The 15,218-nt window shown below is 39.5% G+C and overlaps 1 protein-coding gene across 2 annotated transcripts in view; it reads left to right on the top strand.

Annotated features, from left to right (window-relative positions):
- tafa5a (TAFA chemokine like family member 5a) overlaps positions 1-15,218 on the top strand; it is a 147,426-nt gene that overhangs the window by 80,913 nt on the left and 51,295 nt on the right. For both annotated transcript variants that reach the window (XM_039792281.1, XM_039792282.1), the window contains exon 2: positions 6,823-6,972. In XM_039792281.1, coding sequence (XP_039648215.1) covers positions 6,823-6,972 — 150 coding nt within the window. The remainder of the gene's footprint in view (positions 1-6,822; positions 6,973-15,218) is intronic.

Below are 15,218 nucleotides of genomic sequence, written 5' to 3'. Positions count from 1 at the left end.
CTCAAATCACATTGGTCTGTCTGTAGGAAACAGCATGGCCCCTATAAGCTGCCAGCATATGTTTTATAAACTCTGGTCTTGTCACTAAATTGTGCTAATGCTAAATTTAAAGCATAAATCATTTCTAAGAAAAAGCCCACCTGTGTTGTAATGAATTTTTTCTGGGTTTAGCTAGGGTGTTGCACTAATAACTACTAATTTCAGGCTTCAAGAAATGCGTTTGTGTCTGCACAGCAGCGGGCCAAACCAATCAGTGTCCGGTGAGGAGCTACTGGCAGCTGCAGGCGTGGTTTAGGTGTGTGTGTGAGACGGCCGCTACTCTTCGTTCAAAACAACAATGGCGGACGTGATAGAGAGATGGTTCAACCAATCACCTGCTAGGTACTTTTTGAAAGTGCCTGCCCTTTTCCATGACGGCTTCTCAGATTGTTCTGTGTTACAAACCTGCAAACTGAAAATTAGAAACAAAACAGCAACGACGAGCTAGGAAAACACGCAGGCCAACATTTACAAAATGGTTAGCCAACGTTAACACTTGAATACAGTGTGTAGTTTTCAACGTTAATACGTTTATCTTCCCCTAAATGTTCGTCTAAGGAACAGTTTGGCCCAAAATAAACCCTGCAGCCTTCTTTTTTATATTATAGACATAACAAAAATATAAAAATACATGACAAGAACACTTATCTTCAATGATATGTCTACAGTTAATGTCTTTTGTTGGCTAAAGCTACAATAAAACTAACAATTATTACATGATTGATTTTAACTAAATCAAGAAATAACACTGACTAGTAGTTACACAGCCATTATCAACTGAAAGCAAGTATTTCCTTTCACTCAAATTTATTGTGTAGGACCTGCTTTGTTGATTTACCATCAGCAAACACTTCTTTGCCATTTTATGGCTGTGAGTCCTCACCTTTCATATTGCGCTGTCAAACGATTAAAATGTTTAATTGCAATTAATCGCATTAATGTCATAGTTAACTCGCAATTAATCACACATTTTAAATATCCCTTGATTTATTTTTGTCCCATTATTTTTTCTCATTTTAATGCTCTTATCAACATGATATGATACTTTTAAAACGGTGCCTGAACCGAAAGATATATATATTTAAAAAAGGAGCACCTTGTTCAATTGTATTTGTCTGTTCTGTATGTTCAAAAATATAAAATAATAAAAAGTTGATCTAAACAAAAAAAAAAGGAGCACAAAAGGGTGAAAACAACCACTGGATGGGAAAAGGGTATTTTACAATTACAGTGAATGCACCATGAGGCTGGCGAGGCGAGCAACATGACATCATGACTGTGTTTTTAAGACAACAGCAGCTACAGTCTGGTGTTAGAATCCTCTCCAGTGAAATACAGTCACACTTTACACTGTTTAGCTGTCAACATTTTAACCGCGTTTAATCCAGCTGCTAGCTAACGGTAGGCTAACGTTACCTGCTGCTAAGTGTAGTGTTGACTGGCTTCCTGTGCGGCGATGTTTTAGTTCCCTTTTTTTGGAGCATCAGAGAGAAGCGCAGGCATTTAAGTGGCACCTAAATAAGGCACCGAAATCCACATTGCTATTCGGTCCGGTAGATAACGGTCGTTAATCTTGCGTTAAAAAAAATGTACGCCGTTAATAACACGTTTAACTGACAGCACTAGTTGCTTCAAGTATTACTGTAAAAAAGTAGGGCTAACTCATTCTGCAGTTTTTCATGCATTTTGTGTCCAATTTAGGACACTCAGAAATAGTGGTTTATTGTGCAGCACACTATGCAATCCCAGCATGACTCTAGCACACTGCAGATTTTCAAAGGACAAAAAAACAAAACTACCCCTACCAAGCCTAAACCACACATTTTATAAATATCTAAGCATTTGATTCAGCAGATTGTGACTCTGAAAAAGCAGTCTTTAGTTGTATTGGGATCTCTTAAGCATCAAATACAGGAATAATTCTAAAAACAAATAAATGAAAAGGCCTCTAAAAAAACATGGCCTCAGCTTTCTGGGCAAAAGATATATAATAGAAAAAATGGCATGTCTCCCTGCGTTGTAGCTGTGCTGGACATTTGTCAAATGGCCATGTATGGCAGAGCAATTGTAATGTGCTGAGGAGCGGGAGGAGAAATAATAAAGCATGGGAGCATGTCAATAACATTACGTTGTATTAAGCCGTACGCTCTGCCACATGAATCCATCTTCTGCCACAGTCAGAGCTTTCATTTCACTCTAGGGTGACCACACATACATTTTAATCAGCCATTTGGCTGGCCAAGCTGACAACTGCTCGACACCAGAAGCTGATAAGGTTGATGATAAATCATAGCGCTACTGTTACAAGCTTTGGGTTTGTTTCTGAGACCACCTGCCAGTTTTAGATTTTTCCCTCTATTCACGGGGCTATTTCAAGAAACAGGATTACTGCTTCCTCTCTTCACAGTCCAATTTCTTCACGGGATGACTGTGAAGAGATTGGACTACATCTTGCATCTTTTGTAAATGTAACACTATGCAATTTTGATTCAGAGCAAAAATACGGAAGTTATTTTTTGGACCAAATGTGTAGTCGTGCTGTCTGGTAGCTGCCTTGTTGGAGCTGTGAATCCTGTAATACTTTCTCACCTTTTCTGCAGATCCCTCTAGGCCAACAGCAAGATGAATTCTTTCTTGTGGATGTTTGGTTCAGTTCGTTTTTTTGCTTTGTTTGTTTAGCTTTGCTATGTTTAATAGTGGCAATGTACGTGATATTCCTGGCAGTGTGCTCTGGAGGCTGAGCCACAGGGACGCTTGGAGCAATTTGTTTTAGAATAGAAGGAATGGAGTCGGCTCCTGCTTTATTGGGGGACTGAGACCAGCTTGTCCTCAAGTTCTCTCACATAATATCTGGGAAGACTGCAAAACACCTAGAATGCTTGCAGCTGAACCAACTTATTTAAAACTCAAATTTTCTTCAGCAATTCTCTACAGACTTATGACTCTATCATCCCAAATACTTGAGATTCAATCCCTACATATTAAACATAAGAAGGGCACAATATGTTAATTCTGTTTGGGGAACTTGAATTGAGTGTCAAGACTAGATAAACTCATACCTCAGGGTAATAATATTGATACATATTTAAAACTAGCTTTCTAGCTTGACTTTGGAAATGGCAATGTCTGTCTGTTGGTTGGCTAATGGTTTGGTCCAGACTAAATTATCTCAACAACATTTTGGATAGAGTGCCTTGAAATTTAATAAATACATTCACGGTTCTCAGTAGATGACTCCTACTGACTTCGGGGATCCCCTGACTTTTCATCTTGCACCACCAGCAGATCAGAGCTTTCATTTATCCAGTGAAATACCTCAACATCTACTGAATGATTTGGAACCAACATTTTGTACAGATATTCATGGTTCGCTGAGGACAAATCTTAATGACTTTTGCCGATCATCTGACTTTTCCTCTGGCCACACACTACGGTTGACATTAGTAGGTTTGATTGAAATATCAGACTGGTTTTGAGGGAAACTCAAATTGCAATGAAATTTGGTACAGCCATTCATGTTCCCCTCAGGAAAAACTACAATAACTTTAGTGGCTCCTTAACTTTCTAATCTAGCATGGCTGTGGACTTTAGTCTTGCTAAATTATCATGACTTTGACCAAACTGTGAAGTACAGGAGCAAGTTGTGCTTGTTGCACAAACTGAAATTATATAAGCCTTTGTAAGTATTAGTATATGAAGCAAATATGGTTTGCCATGTGCCTTGTAAAGTCATTTAACAATTTCAACAACAATTTGTCAATTTTGATTAAAATAATTTACTTAACATTTGGAAGATGCAGTGATAAACAGCAGAAGTGGCATAAAGAATACACTCATGGTGCATTTCCCCTGCTGAAACATTTGAATTAAACTTCTTATCCTCAACATGGGCCATACACAATGCTATTAGAGATGTTGCAACTGAAGTATTTTATGAGAGAAAGCACAATTTTATTTTTATATTGTGTTAAAATTATAAGATTCTTCATCCCTATATAGAAGTCAGCGCAGCTGTGTAAAAGACAACATACATCGCAAGACAACATGGATTTAAATTAATTCAGTTCCCTGCAGCTACAGCTGTGACAGTTTCAGCAAGGCTCCTGTTTGTTTTTCTTCTTTCTTGCGCCGATGGAGCTCATTAATTGCCTACATTTCATCAGAGAACGCGACGTCAAATAAGCCAGTCTTTGAGCTTATTGACTTCACACATGATACCTCAGCGCCACAGCGATCCGCGCGATTACATAAGGCATCCGAAAAAAGTCTTTTCAGCTTCTTGCAATGGAAGAGTTCCAAAGGAGAAGGAACTGACAAAGAGAGGAAGCTGGAAGAAGGGAGCGAGGAGATGATCTGCAGAGATGGTGGGTGGGGTAGGATGCAGGAAGTATATGCACGCACATGCACATCAACAGAGTTACATACACACACAGGAGCTTACATGACAAGTCATTATCTGGCATCACCCAGAGAAGACAGAAGAGTTGCAAGACGTAGTTAAGTGAGGAGGCATGAAGGAGAAAAGAGCAAGCAGTTTAAAGGAAGAAAGGATGAGGAGGAGAGCAGTGGAAAGGGGCCGTAAAGGTGGGGGTGGGGGGGGTGGGTTTGGTCTTGATCTCCCAAGTGCAAAAGACGTGACAGATTGGATTTGTTGGTATCCGTTTCCGGGCAAAGACATTGAGTGTTAAGACATATTTCAGCACATTTGTAATCACTCCTCCCCACCTTCTTCCTCTTCATACAGTTATATTTATAGACACACAGAGCCCTAATGTGTAGCTACTGGCTTCAGAGTAGAGAATGGAGTTGGCTAAAGATTAGTGGACTTGGACATTGTGAACACATCTGTGGTTGAGTTAATTGGCTTATGTTTACTTGTACACAACCTAGTTTTGCTCAACAACACAAAAAGAAATAAATTAGAATTCATAAAAATGAAATAATATCAAGCACAATAAGCAACTTATCTTCAGTCTACCATGTATCCCCAATTTTGTTTTTTGTATTTTTTTAGTTAAACTGAAAGAATAAACGATTAAAAAACAACAACATCCGATTATCTGAAAATGCATTGTCGCAAAGACAAAAACAGGGTGTTCTTTTTTTTTTAGCTCATGAAAAGTTGACGTGTTGGAAGCGCAAAAAGAAGAGTCGTGTCATTTTTGTTTATAGTTCCAGTTACTTGTTATTCAAACTATATCCTTATACTGCCCAATTAATGTCACTTATTTCAGTACCAGCATATACTGTAAGACACATCACACAAAGATAAAAATATTAAAAAGTGCATAAGTTATAACATGCGTGTCATATTCATAAATCTTGGCTTCCCTATCAGGTGTGTTGGACGCTGTGATCACCAGTACAGATAATGATCTAAATGTTTGATAATGTGGTTGGATGTTAGAGCATGATATACTATAGGCCAACTATACTATAGCTCATGTTACTACAGTATAGTTGTATCAAGTTTGTAATATTTTCCCTATAAGATACATCATGATAAAAACGAATATGCATGTATAGTTATACATACACCTTTAAAATGGCTACATACTGTATGCACACAGACATTTTCTCCGCCTGTGGCCATGGCCACCACAGTGTGAGGATGAATCCTGATAGATCCCCATTACCCCGAGTGTGACCCCTCACAGCTCAGTTCATTAAGCCAGCCACCCAAGAGTTCGGGACTCAAGTCCAGATTTAATCACAACTTCCATCCTCTTGCCAATCACAATTAGATCCTGATAAGCCTCTCCGGGATGGCACCCGAGGGCCTCCACACACAGACAAAGGTTAATTTGCGAGCAGCAAGGGCCTGGCTACGAGGCCGAAGGTCACCTGATTGAATACATGAAGCATGTGTGTGTAAGATGGGGGGGGCGGCAATTACAAAGTTCATCAGTATTCATGTGTTTCATTCATGGCTAATGGGTACTTTAACTTTCCTAAAGAGGTGTCCTGATAGGATGTGGACATTAATGAGAAATAGCTAGTGGGTTGTCTTTAGGTAGCTGAAATTGAAAAGTAATTTCCTCATTGTCTTTTAAGGTCCCTTCACATATCTGTGAGCTGCTCAGTACCACCACTGTGTTCCTTTGTTGGCCTCTGAGCAATTCCACTGGAACTGTTCTGGAACCCACGGCTCTTCTGATGTAAATGTTAACATTTCAAAACAGTATCATCACTGCATATCCAATGTAGTAAAAGTCAGTTAAACTGAAGTATTTTTTTTTTCAAATGTTAGTTTGTTTGAGTATGCCGTTCACAGCTTAAAAGTGAGACTACTATGAAAGATGAATTAACAAAATTGTACTTTTTTAAATTTTAATTCATGAGCAGTAAAACGCACCCTTACTCAATGAAAAAAACAAATAAATGAATGAACTCAATGAAAAATACAACGTTTCGGTCTCAGACCTTCAACAGGTGTATTTTTCTTCTAAATAAATTATTGCTTGCGTAATGGTCAGTGTGCGGGATTTTCTCTAAACTTTATTATGTGTTTGAAATCATAATGAGTGACGTAGATGATTACAGTAAATAATAATACAGTACATGCACTTGTGTCAGTGGTTCTTGTGAGACCCACTCCCACGGATGTATTAATATTTGTACCGTGCCAATTGAGCTCCAAAGGATTGTGACAAATGACAGTGCTACATCAGTGAACATGTGACAGAGTACAATTTTAACAGACGAGACGGACTAGTTTATTTTTCCCCTGTTTTTGATTTCATCTCTCTGACCTCACCTCCTGTGGTGCAATGTCATTTCCAGGCCAGCTGGCAGCGGGGACATGTGAGATTGTGACGCTCGACAGGGACAGCAGCCAACCACGGCGGACCATCGCCAGGCAGACAGCCCGCTGCGCCTGTAAGAAGGGCCAGATCGCTGGAACTACAAGAGCCAGACCTGCCTGCGTGGACGGTAAGAGGAGGGGCGGGGGATCCCGGCTTAGCTCGCTTACTTTAAGCGCCCACTTGATTGAAAACTACTCAAACACGAGTATGTTTTTCCAGAGGCACATTTGACTTTTACATTGGATTATGTTGGTGTTGAAGCACATGAAGAAAATTAGGTGTAAAATTCAGCCGTATCAATGTGTTGAATCATGTCATCAGGGCAGTTAGGCTGTATTTAAGAAAGGGCTTAAGGTGGATAAACCTACAATGTGGGGCAAAGAGGATCACATGGCTGTCTTTGTGATATTAGTGAAGCCTGCAGCAAATCAATTTACAGTTGAATCATTTTAAAAAAAAGTGGCCGCATGGGGATTTCTAAATCCCCCACCAACAGATGGACTCATATTTCATGGAATAGTGACACTATTCGTGGTTTAGTGTCTGCTTTGGCACAGTGTGCATTTGTATGATTATTGTCATTAATAGAGCTCAGAAAAATTACTGTACTTGATTAATCAATAAGTTGATTAACAGAAAATGAATTGCAACTATTTTGACAATTGATAAATCCTTTGAGTTTTATTTGTTTATGTATAGTTATAGTAAACATACTGTATATCTATGTAGTCAATTCCATACCTTTGGGCTTTGGACTGTTACCTTAGGCTCTACGACAGTAGTCACTATTTTCTGACATTTGATAGAACAAACAATTAATCAAGAAATCAATCAAGAAAGTAATCGTAACTATTTTGCAGGGAATAAGCCAAATTCATAAAGAAATGATCATTTTCCAAAGACATTTACACCAAAAGCTTTTTTTTTTACATTCACTCAATTGATCTTTATTCAATTTCTTGGAATCTATCTATACAACTCGAAGCCATTAAGTGAATTTTTGTTACTTGGATACACCACGTATACCTTTATATAGAACCAGTAAAAAACGTGTATCGTGTATCAAAATGGTTTTTTTTATGATCTAAGAAAAACAGCCCAGTTTCACTGTGTTGCTGTGGAACAATTAGTCTTTCAGATAAGTTAACAGGTTTCTAAATGGTTTGTGTAGCCTTAAGTAGGTAAAGTAACAATTAAGTTTTATTGAGAAATTCAAAATCACCAAATTTGGAGATGCATAGTTTTCACAGGACAGCGATGAAGAGAAAAGTAAGTATAATGAAAAAATAATGTACTTTGTGTACAGGGGAGAGAAAGAGTTTCATTAGTTGTTGCCATGTCTTCCTCACATAGGTCTAATGGGGAAGAAGCTTGAGCAGTTTTTTCTGGAGCCTATGAGTCATTTCTCTAGTCACCATTCTGCCCGCATGACAGCTCAAAGGATTTCAAGAAATTGGAGTCTTCAGATAGGGTTGAACGATGCTGTGACTCTGGGGTTTCTTACATCTTTTTATAACATCTTCATTGCCTTCCCACTGCCTCTTAGGGTGCCTGTCACCAAGTGTGTCTCGCACACAATGTGGCCTCTAGCTTGGGGTAAGAGGGGAGGTTATGTGCACAGGTGAAGGCAGAATAAACAGCCCTGTTAGTTAGAAGAGACCTGCAGTGAACTGTACCTTTTTGGATGTCTTGTTTTGCCTGTGATTCAACTGTGCCTTCACAGTTGTGTCTCCGATTGGAGGAGCTGCCTATCCTCAGTGCGCTGTTTGACTGGTTTTACCTGCTGATCATATGAGGAGAAAGCTTTGTGTAAGTGGACAGAGGCTTTTACCTATTTGTGTTGCAGGCACAGATGAACATGGCCCTGGAGATTTTCTCCTAATTCAATTTCTTCCTTTGGCCAAACTGCTTCACACTGAGATTTGTGCTCTCCGTCTGAGTCCTGTAAAGAAAGATCTGATATTGTGGACATGACCACGTGGCCAGCTACACTGTGGAGTCACTTTGCTGTCTTTACTTATGCCTCTTTTGCCAGTGAGTAAGTTGTACGGATGCTGCATAACTCCACAGTATGCAGATACTATCAGGAGGTATTTGTCACAAGGTGGGCTCCATGGAGCTCTGTGGCATTTTGTGTTTGCTTGATACTTTATTTCTGAAGAGAATTTAGGCTTATCAGCTGGCTTTTTCGAGACCTGTGCCGGTGGATCGCAGGTTGTGGAGTGTTCGCAGTGCACCTACCGGAACAAAAATAAAAATTAAATAACCATGGAAATTATGCTCATATAGTTGTGTTGTCAGTATAGAGCACATGTATATAGAATGACAATAAAATGTGCCGGTGGTGTCGTGAACTTAGGCCAAGCAAAGTTTATTTGTTATTTCATACACAAGAGCAATTCCCAGTGCAGGACATAACGCATTAAAAACACAAAGGGATTGCAGCATAAAACATTAACATGCAAATAAAACCATTTTAAAGGAATTGAAAAGATAAAACAGAGGAATAGATAATAGACAGCTAGTAATGATAATGTTAATTTGGACTCTGGGAAGGGTTAGCAGACTACTGCCAGATGAACTGAGACGCAGAGAGTTTTTACAATAGACAGTCAGAGAGTTTTGGTTCTATAATTTAAACTCGATTGTATGAGTTTTTTCTTATTTATTTATTATTATTCCTTTGAATTACTTACATAAAATACACAAGCTTTCATTTAACATTCTTTTTTTTCATACGGTATACAGGTTTGCCTATAATAATATATATTCCCTGTGAATATTTTAATTTGGAAGTATGGGGCACAAGTGGCTTTGTGGTTATTGTCACTGCTGCCTTCAGCAGGGAGGCACTGGGATTGAATTCGGACCTGTGTGGAGTCTGCTGGGTTTACCCCAAGTGTTTCTGGTTACTCCCACAGCTCAAGACATACAAATGGAGACTGTACAGTAGATCACTCATAGGTGTAAATGTAATTAGGACTACTTAGTGACACTGTGTGTATGATTATTTCATATTTAGAGCGAATACCCACCTTTGGGCAGGAGGATTCACCTTATACTGGAAAATAACCAGCAAGCTTTGTGGAGGGAAATTAAACGGATGAGTACAGATAATATTCTAGTAGCTAGCTAATTGTGCGCACACACACCAAAAACATGATGGGAACACACAAGTGCACTCATGTACTGCACTTTAGGGCTGCAACTAACGATTATTTTCATAGTCAATTAATCTGTTGATTTTTTTTCTCGATTAATCGATTAGTTGTTGGGTCTCTAAAATGTCAGAAAATGGTGAAAAATGTGGATCAGTGTTTCCCAAAAACCCAAGATGACATCCTCAAATGTCTTGTTTTGTCCACAACTCAAAGATGTTCAGTTTACTGTCACAGAGGAGAGAAGAAACTACAAATTATTCACATTTAAGAAGCTGGAATCAAAGAATTTTTACTATTGTCTTAAAAAAATTACTCAAACCGACTAATCGTTTATCAAAATAGTTGGCGATTAATTTAAGAGTTGACAACTAATCGATTAATCGATTCATCTTTGCAGCTCTACTGCACTTAAGTACAATTTTAAGGTACTTGTACTTAAATATATACACATTTTCTGCTACATTATACTTATAATATTGTGCTTTTTAAGCTAAATATTAATAAGCTACTTGTGACTTTGCAGAATAACATGTAGTTTGCCCACCTACCAAGGCACCACAGCACCACTGTGCATAATACAGTATTTGAAGTGTAATTCAATTTGTGTTGGTTTTGCATATTTTTCAATGTCAGACAGTCATTTACCATTTCCTCCCATATTGTCCCATTGCTTCCAATCACAAAAGAAACAGACCCACACCCACACACGCACACCTTTTATTGCTGTTCATATCACAACATCCCACAGCTTGATATTATTGCCAGACAAATATGAGATGCTTGTCTCCACAAATGCAATCTTATTTGTTTATTCATACTTGGGCTCTGCTCACTTTGGGGACATGGAAAGCGAGCGAGAGCAGGAGAGAACGCTGACATAAAAGACCCCAAAAGCCGCAAATGGGATTTCAATCAGTTTTAATCTACTTGAGTCCTTGAGGTCTGCTCTCTGTTTGTAATATGCCTTTGCCTTGGCTGACACGATCTGTGTCCTTCATGCTTCCGAGTCTGCATCCCAGGCATGCGGGATAATCCATTGCTCCATCAGCGGACTCACACGGCTTCCAGGACACTATGTGGTAATGAAAACAGAGGGAGTGCTGTAGCGCCGTTGATCCTGAAGAGTCACTCTTTTGTTGTTGTGCATTTCCCATCTTCCAGTTGCTCTTTGTGTGTTTATTGCTTTGAGGAGGTGAAAATGGGAGATAAGCCGTCGACATGATAAGCTTTCCGTAGCTTCGCTGTTTGATGTTCGTGTCCATAAGAAAATAGAAAAGAAAAACCTTCGCGAATCACATCTCTGCAGCATGAAATGCCGTTTCTCTCTGACCCTTTCTCTTTCTCCATTTCATCTGCTCTTTGCCTTTTTTCCCTTCTCTCTCGTTTTGACTCACACTCTTATAGTCTTTCTCTCTCTCTTTAGATAGATAGATAGATAGATAGATACTTTATTCATCCCGAAGGATTTTACTTTATGTCTTCAACGGCTCAACCATGTGAGGCCCATATCGCAGCCTTGTGTTGCACAAGTGCACCCTCTCACATCTGCAATTTCATGCTCTTGAGCCTTTTTACCTCTGTGCTTGATGACTTTTAAGAGAGCTGATATTGATCCTTATTAGGGGGGCGAGAGACCGAGAGAAGCTATTAGAGAGAAACAGAGAGTAAGCTACTCGCGCTGGCTGCAGGAAAGAGTGACAGAGCAGCAGAAGGGCGCGACTCCAGAGACGTGCAGGAGCTTTTCGAGGGTCACTGGCTGTGGCGGTGGCTCTGATGGCTCAGCGGGGAGTCCTCGCCTGAGGTAAAGTTGTTTGTGTTTGGTCTCTTTTTGCTGGGATGCTGACATTGATGAAAGCCTTTAAAGGTCCCCAGTTTTGAGATGCTTAGGACATCAGATAATTGTGTGTGTGTGTGTGTGTGTGTGTGTGTGTGTGTGTGTGTGTGTGTGTGTGTGTGTGTGTGTGTGTGTGTGTGTGTGTGTGTGTGTGTGTGTGTGTGTGTGTGTGAAAAAGAGAAAGAATGATACACTAACATAGGGCTGCTCGATTACGGAAAAAAATATAATCGAGATTATTTCGGTCAAAATTGAAATCACGATAATTTAACATGATTACTCGTTGACTTCTGGAAAGATGTTGCAATTATTTAACTTAAAAACAGTTGAAAAAGTACTTGTTCTTTGGAAACCTTATCATTTCATTCAGAACACAAGAGAAAATAAGAGTTTACTTGCAAATGTAACATGCATAATGAGCTAAATAATTGTTTTTCTTGATTATTCTGTTTTTGTGATCATTGGGAGCCAAGATCATAATCATGATTGCATTTTGATTAATTGCACAGCCCTACACTAACACACATTGGTGGAAAAGAACTGAGTAGGCGATATGAGGCGGGATGCAATCCCCCTTGTTAGCATAATGACTAAAACGCATGCCCCTTGTTAACCTGCCATTCCCCTCTCCATCTCCGATAGCAGAGAGAGTGCACGGGCAGAGGGGCTGTCTCTTCAGTCCTTTATTAGAAAGTTAGAAACTGTGGCCCTGACCACTGTGGCCTTGGGGGTATTAAAGAGCCCCTATTATGTTTGTTTTATTTTCCCATCTTTTAGTGTTTTATACAGTTTTTTTGTGTGTATGTAATAGATGTGGGGCTGGGTACCGAATTCAATACTTTTTAGGCATCGACGAATTGCCTCTATAGTATTAATTCAATAGTATTCAATAGTCATTCAATACCCAATTTCAATACCTGAGTCTTAACGTTGCACGTCGTAGAGACACCAGGAAAAACTCTACATTACGCACAGAGACGGGGCTCACGTAGTAGAAGCCGAAAAATAAATAAAAAGATTTGTGCCGTAATGTGTAACGTTGTAATATCTTTTTGTTTTATAAAATGGGTATCAAAAAAAGTATCATTTAGGAACTGATATCGAAGTCATGGTATTGGTATCGGTACCGGTATCGAAAATGTTTGAACGATACCCAGCCCTAAATAGATGTATAGTTAAAAAAAAAAAAAAAACTTCACTTCAAATTGAGATTTCTTACCCACAGACGGCAATTTTTCTCAACTGCCTAAAAACGCCTCGCCAACATTCCTGTTTAATATTCCTCAATTAGTGATGTCATTGATTGAGAATGCCAGCCCAGTTTTTCATATGTGCTGCCCAAAGGTGCTGCCTGAGCAAGCACAGCCCGCCCAGTGGCTCAGTTGAATTTGCTTGACCAATCACATCAGAGTGGGCAAGCTGACCAATCAGAGCAGACTGGGTTTTTCAGGCAGAGAAGCTGCCTCAGTAAGTAAGCTGCAGCAATAGGCAGTATGAGAAACATAATATGCTTTTTGAACATCTAAGCATGTAACCTTATTCTAGTAGACCCCAAGAGTGCAAATATGATGCTGAATAGAAGTATAATAGGGGGGGGCTTTAACCCTCTGGGCCCTCAGCTGGGTTTTTGCCAATCTTTGGGTTGCCTGGTTTCCTTGTGTAATAATGCTCGTATAACCTCAACCCTGAAATGCTCAATCAAGTCATAGACATCATTGTTTTCAGGATAACCTGGTCTATCAGGATATGTATGCTTGTAATGGAGTATTTTCAGTGTGGTATTGCTAGTTTTACTTAAGCAGGATCTGTGTACTTCTCCCACCTCTGCTAACACATACCTTGCATTGTTTTATCTGTAAAGCTGCATTGCAAGCTTTTGAAAATAACTTTCATCCGGCCAGATGCACATCCCTGGGTAGCTTGCATATGAGGAATTGTTCCAGTGAATCAGGCGGCGATAGAGACAACAGTATGCGTCAGGCTTTGTCTCTGGGCTATTAGACAGTACCAGAGCTCCAATCATACTGCATCAGCCCACTGGTTTGATTTGATCCAGGGAGGAGAGGAGGGGGCCGCAGTCTGTTGGGGAAACATGTCATGTCAGCTCCGGCAGCCAGTTAGCAAGCCTAGCCGCTATACCGCTGCGCTGTCCGAAGGGACCGGGGCTGAAAAAGATGGCCCATCGGTGAATCTGTAATCTCGCTGCTTCTCTCTTTTTTTTGTTTTGGTCCTTTTTCTTTCTGTTTCACATACACGCGTACGTCGCAGACTTTAGACTGATGACCACGGGCAGTGGCCTTGTCAAAGAGAGAGGAGGAGGGGGGGAAGGGCAGGCAGATGGGGGCCGCAGCCCGAGGTGGGTTGTTGTGTGCTGGTTTGGAGGCTGTAGCCTCTAAACTGGAGCGGGACACACATCTCATGGCGCTTTTTATATACAGATCACACCCAGCGTACACAGACCGTGTCTATTTTACATCCTGGTTTTTTTTCTCATTCAAACTGGCGCAGTCGATAGAATACGATCTTTTCCACTCCAGAAATCTCCAATTTATAATTCAGTAGGGCTTAAACATCCAAGCTGGCATAATAAAATATCTTTCAGTTGCAGTCTGATTGCTTTTCTTTCTTTTTTTAAAAGCCATTCATGTAGATTCATGTGTATAACAGTTTTGCTGGCTGAAATCTTATTTTTGTAAAAAGTGCAATTGTGTCCAAACATTCAATTTTTCATTTTGGAATCAGTCTGTAGTATATTGAGCCAGTGCCTGTGTTGTTTATATGATGTGGATATTATATATGAGCATCATGTTGCCTGTGCTCTTGGGAAATGCTTTTACCAAATTGCTTAAATTGAAATAGCTGCAGTTATCTGGTGAAAGAGAAAGAAAAGAAAACAGAAAAGACTGTATGACAATATACAATATAGTAGATAACACAAGAAAATCATTTCAAATGGCTGCAAGTGACTTGATTTTAGGGTCACTGTATAATGCTACTTACACCTCTACTGCAACAGCTGATGGGACACTGACACTGAACATGATGATGGTATAGGTTCAAAATAAAAACACAATTTTTGGAAGGATAGGCTATTTTATATTCCCTTTGTGATTTAGGTCAGAGAACAAAGTGTCAGAGTGAGGTTAAGAAAGGTTCCAGGCAGTGATATTTAGAGATTACATTTTTAGTGCTAGGTTTTTAATTTAAGAACTTTAGGAACTACGAGAACTCAAGTTATGTGGCGTTGTTCAAAAGCGTTAAACTTTTAATATGATCAGCTGCTTTTTACATGTAGGTTTTGCCCCATTTCCAGTGGTGGGCATTTTATTTTAACATTTAACTAATACTTAGTGGAGGTATTTAATCATATTTGTCAAA

The sequence above is a fragment of the Perca fluviatilis genome, chromosome 23 (assembly GCF_010015445.1).
Source record: "Perca fluviatilis chromosome 23, GENO_Pfluv_1.0, whole genome shotgun sequence".
In the NCBI taxonomy this organism is placed as follows: domain Eukaryota; kingdom Metazoa; phylum Chordata; class Actinopteri; order Perciformes; family Percidae; genus Perca; species Perca fluviatilis.
This window is presented reverse-complemented; position numbering and strand designations above follow the sequence as displayed.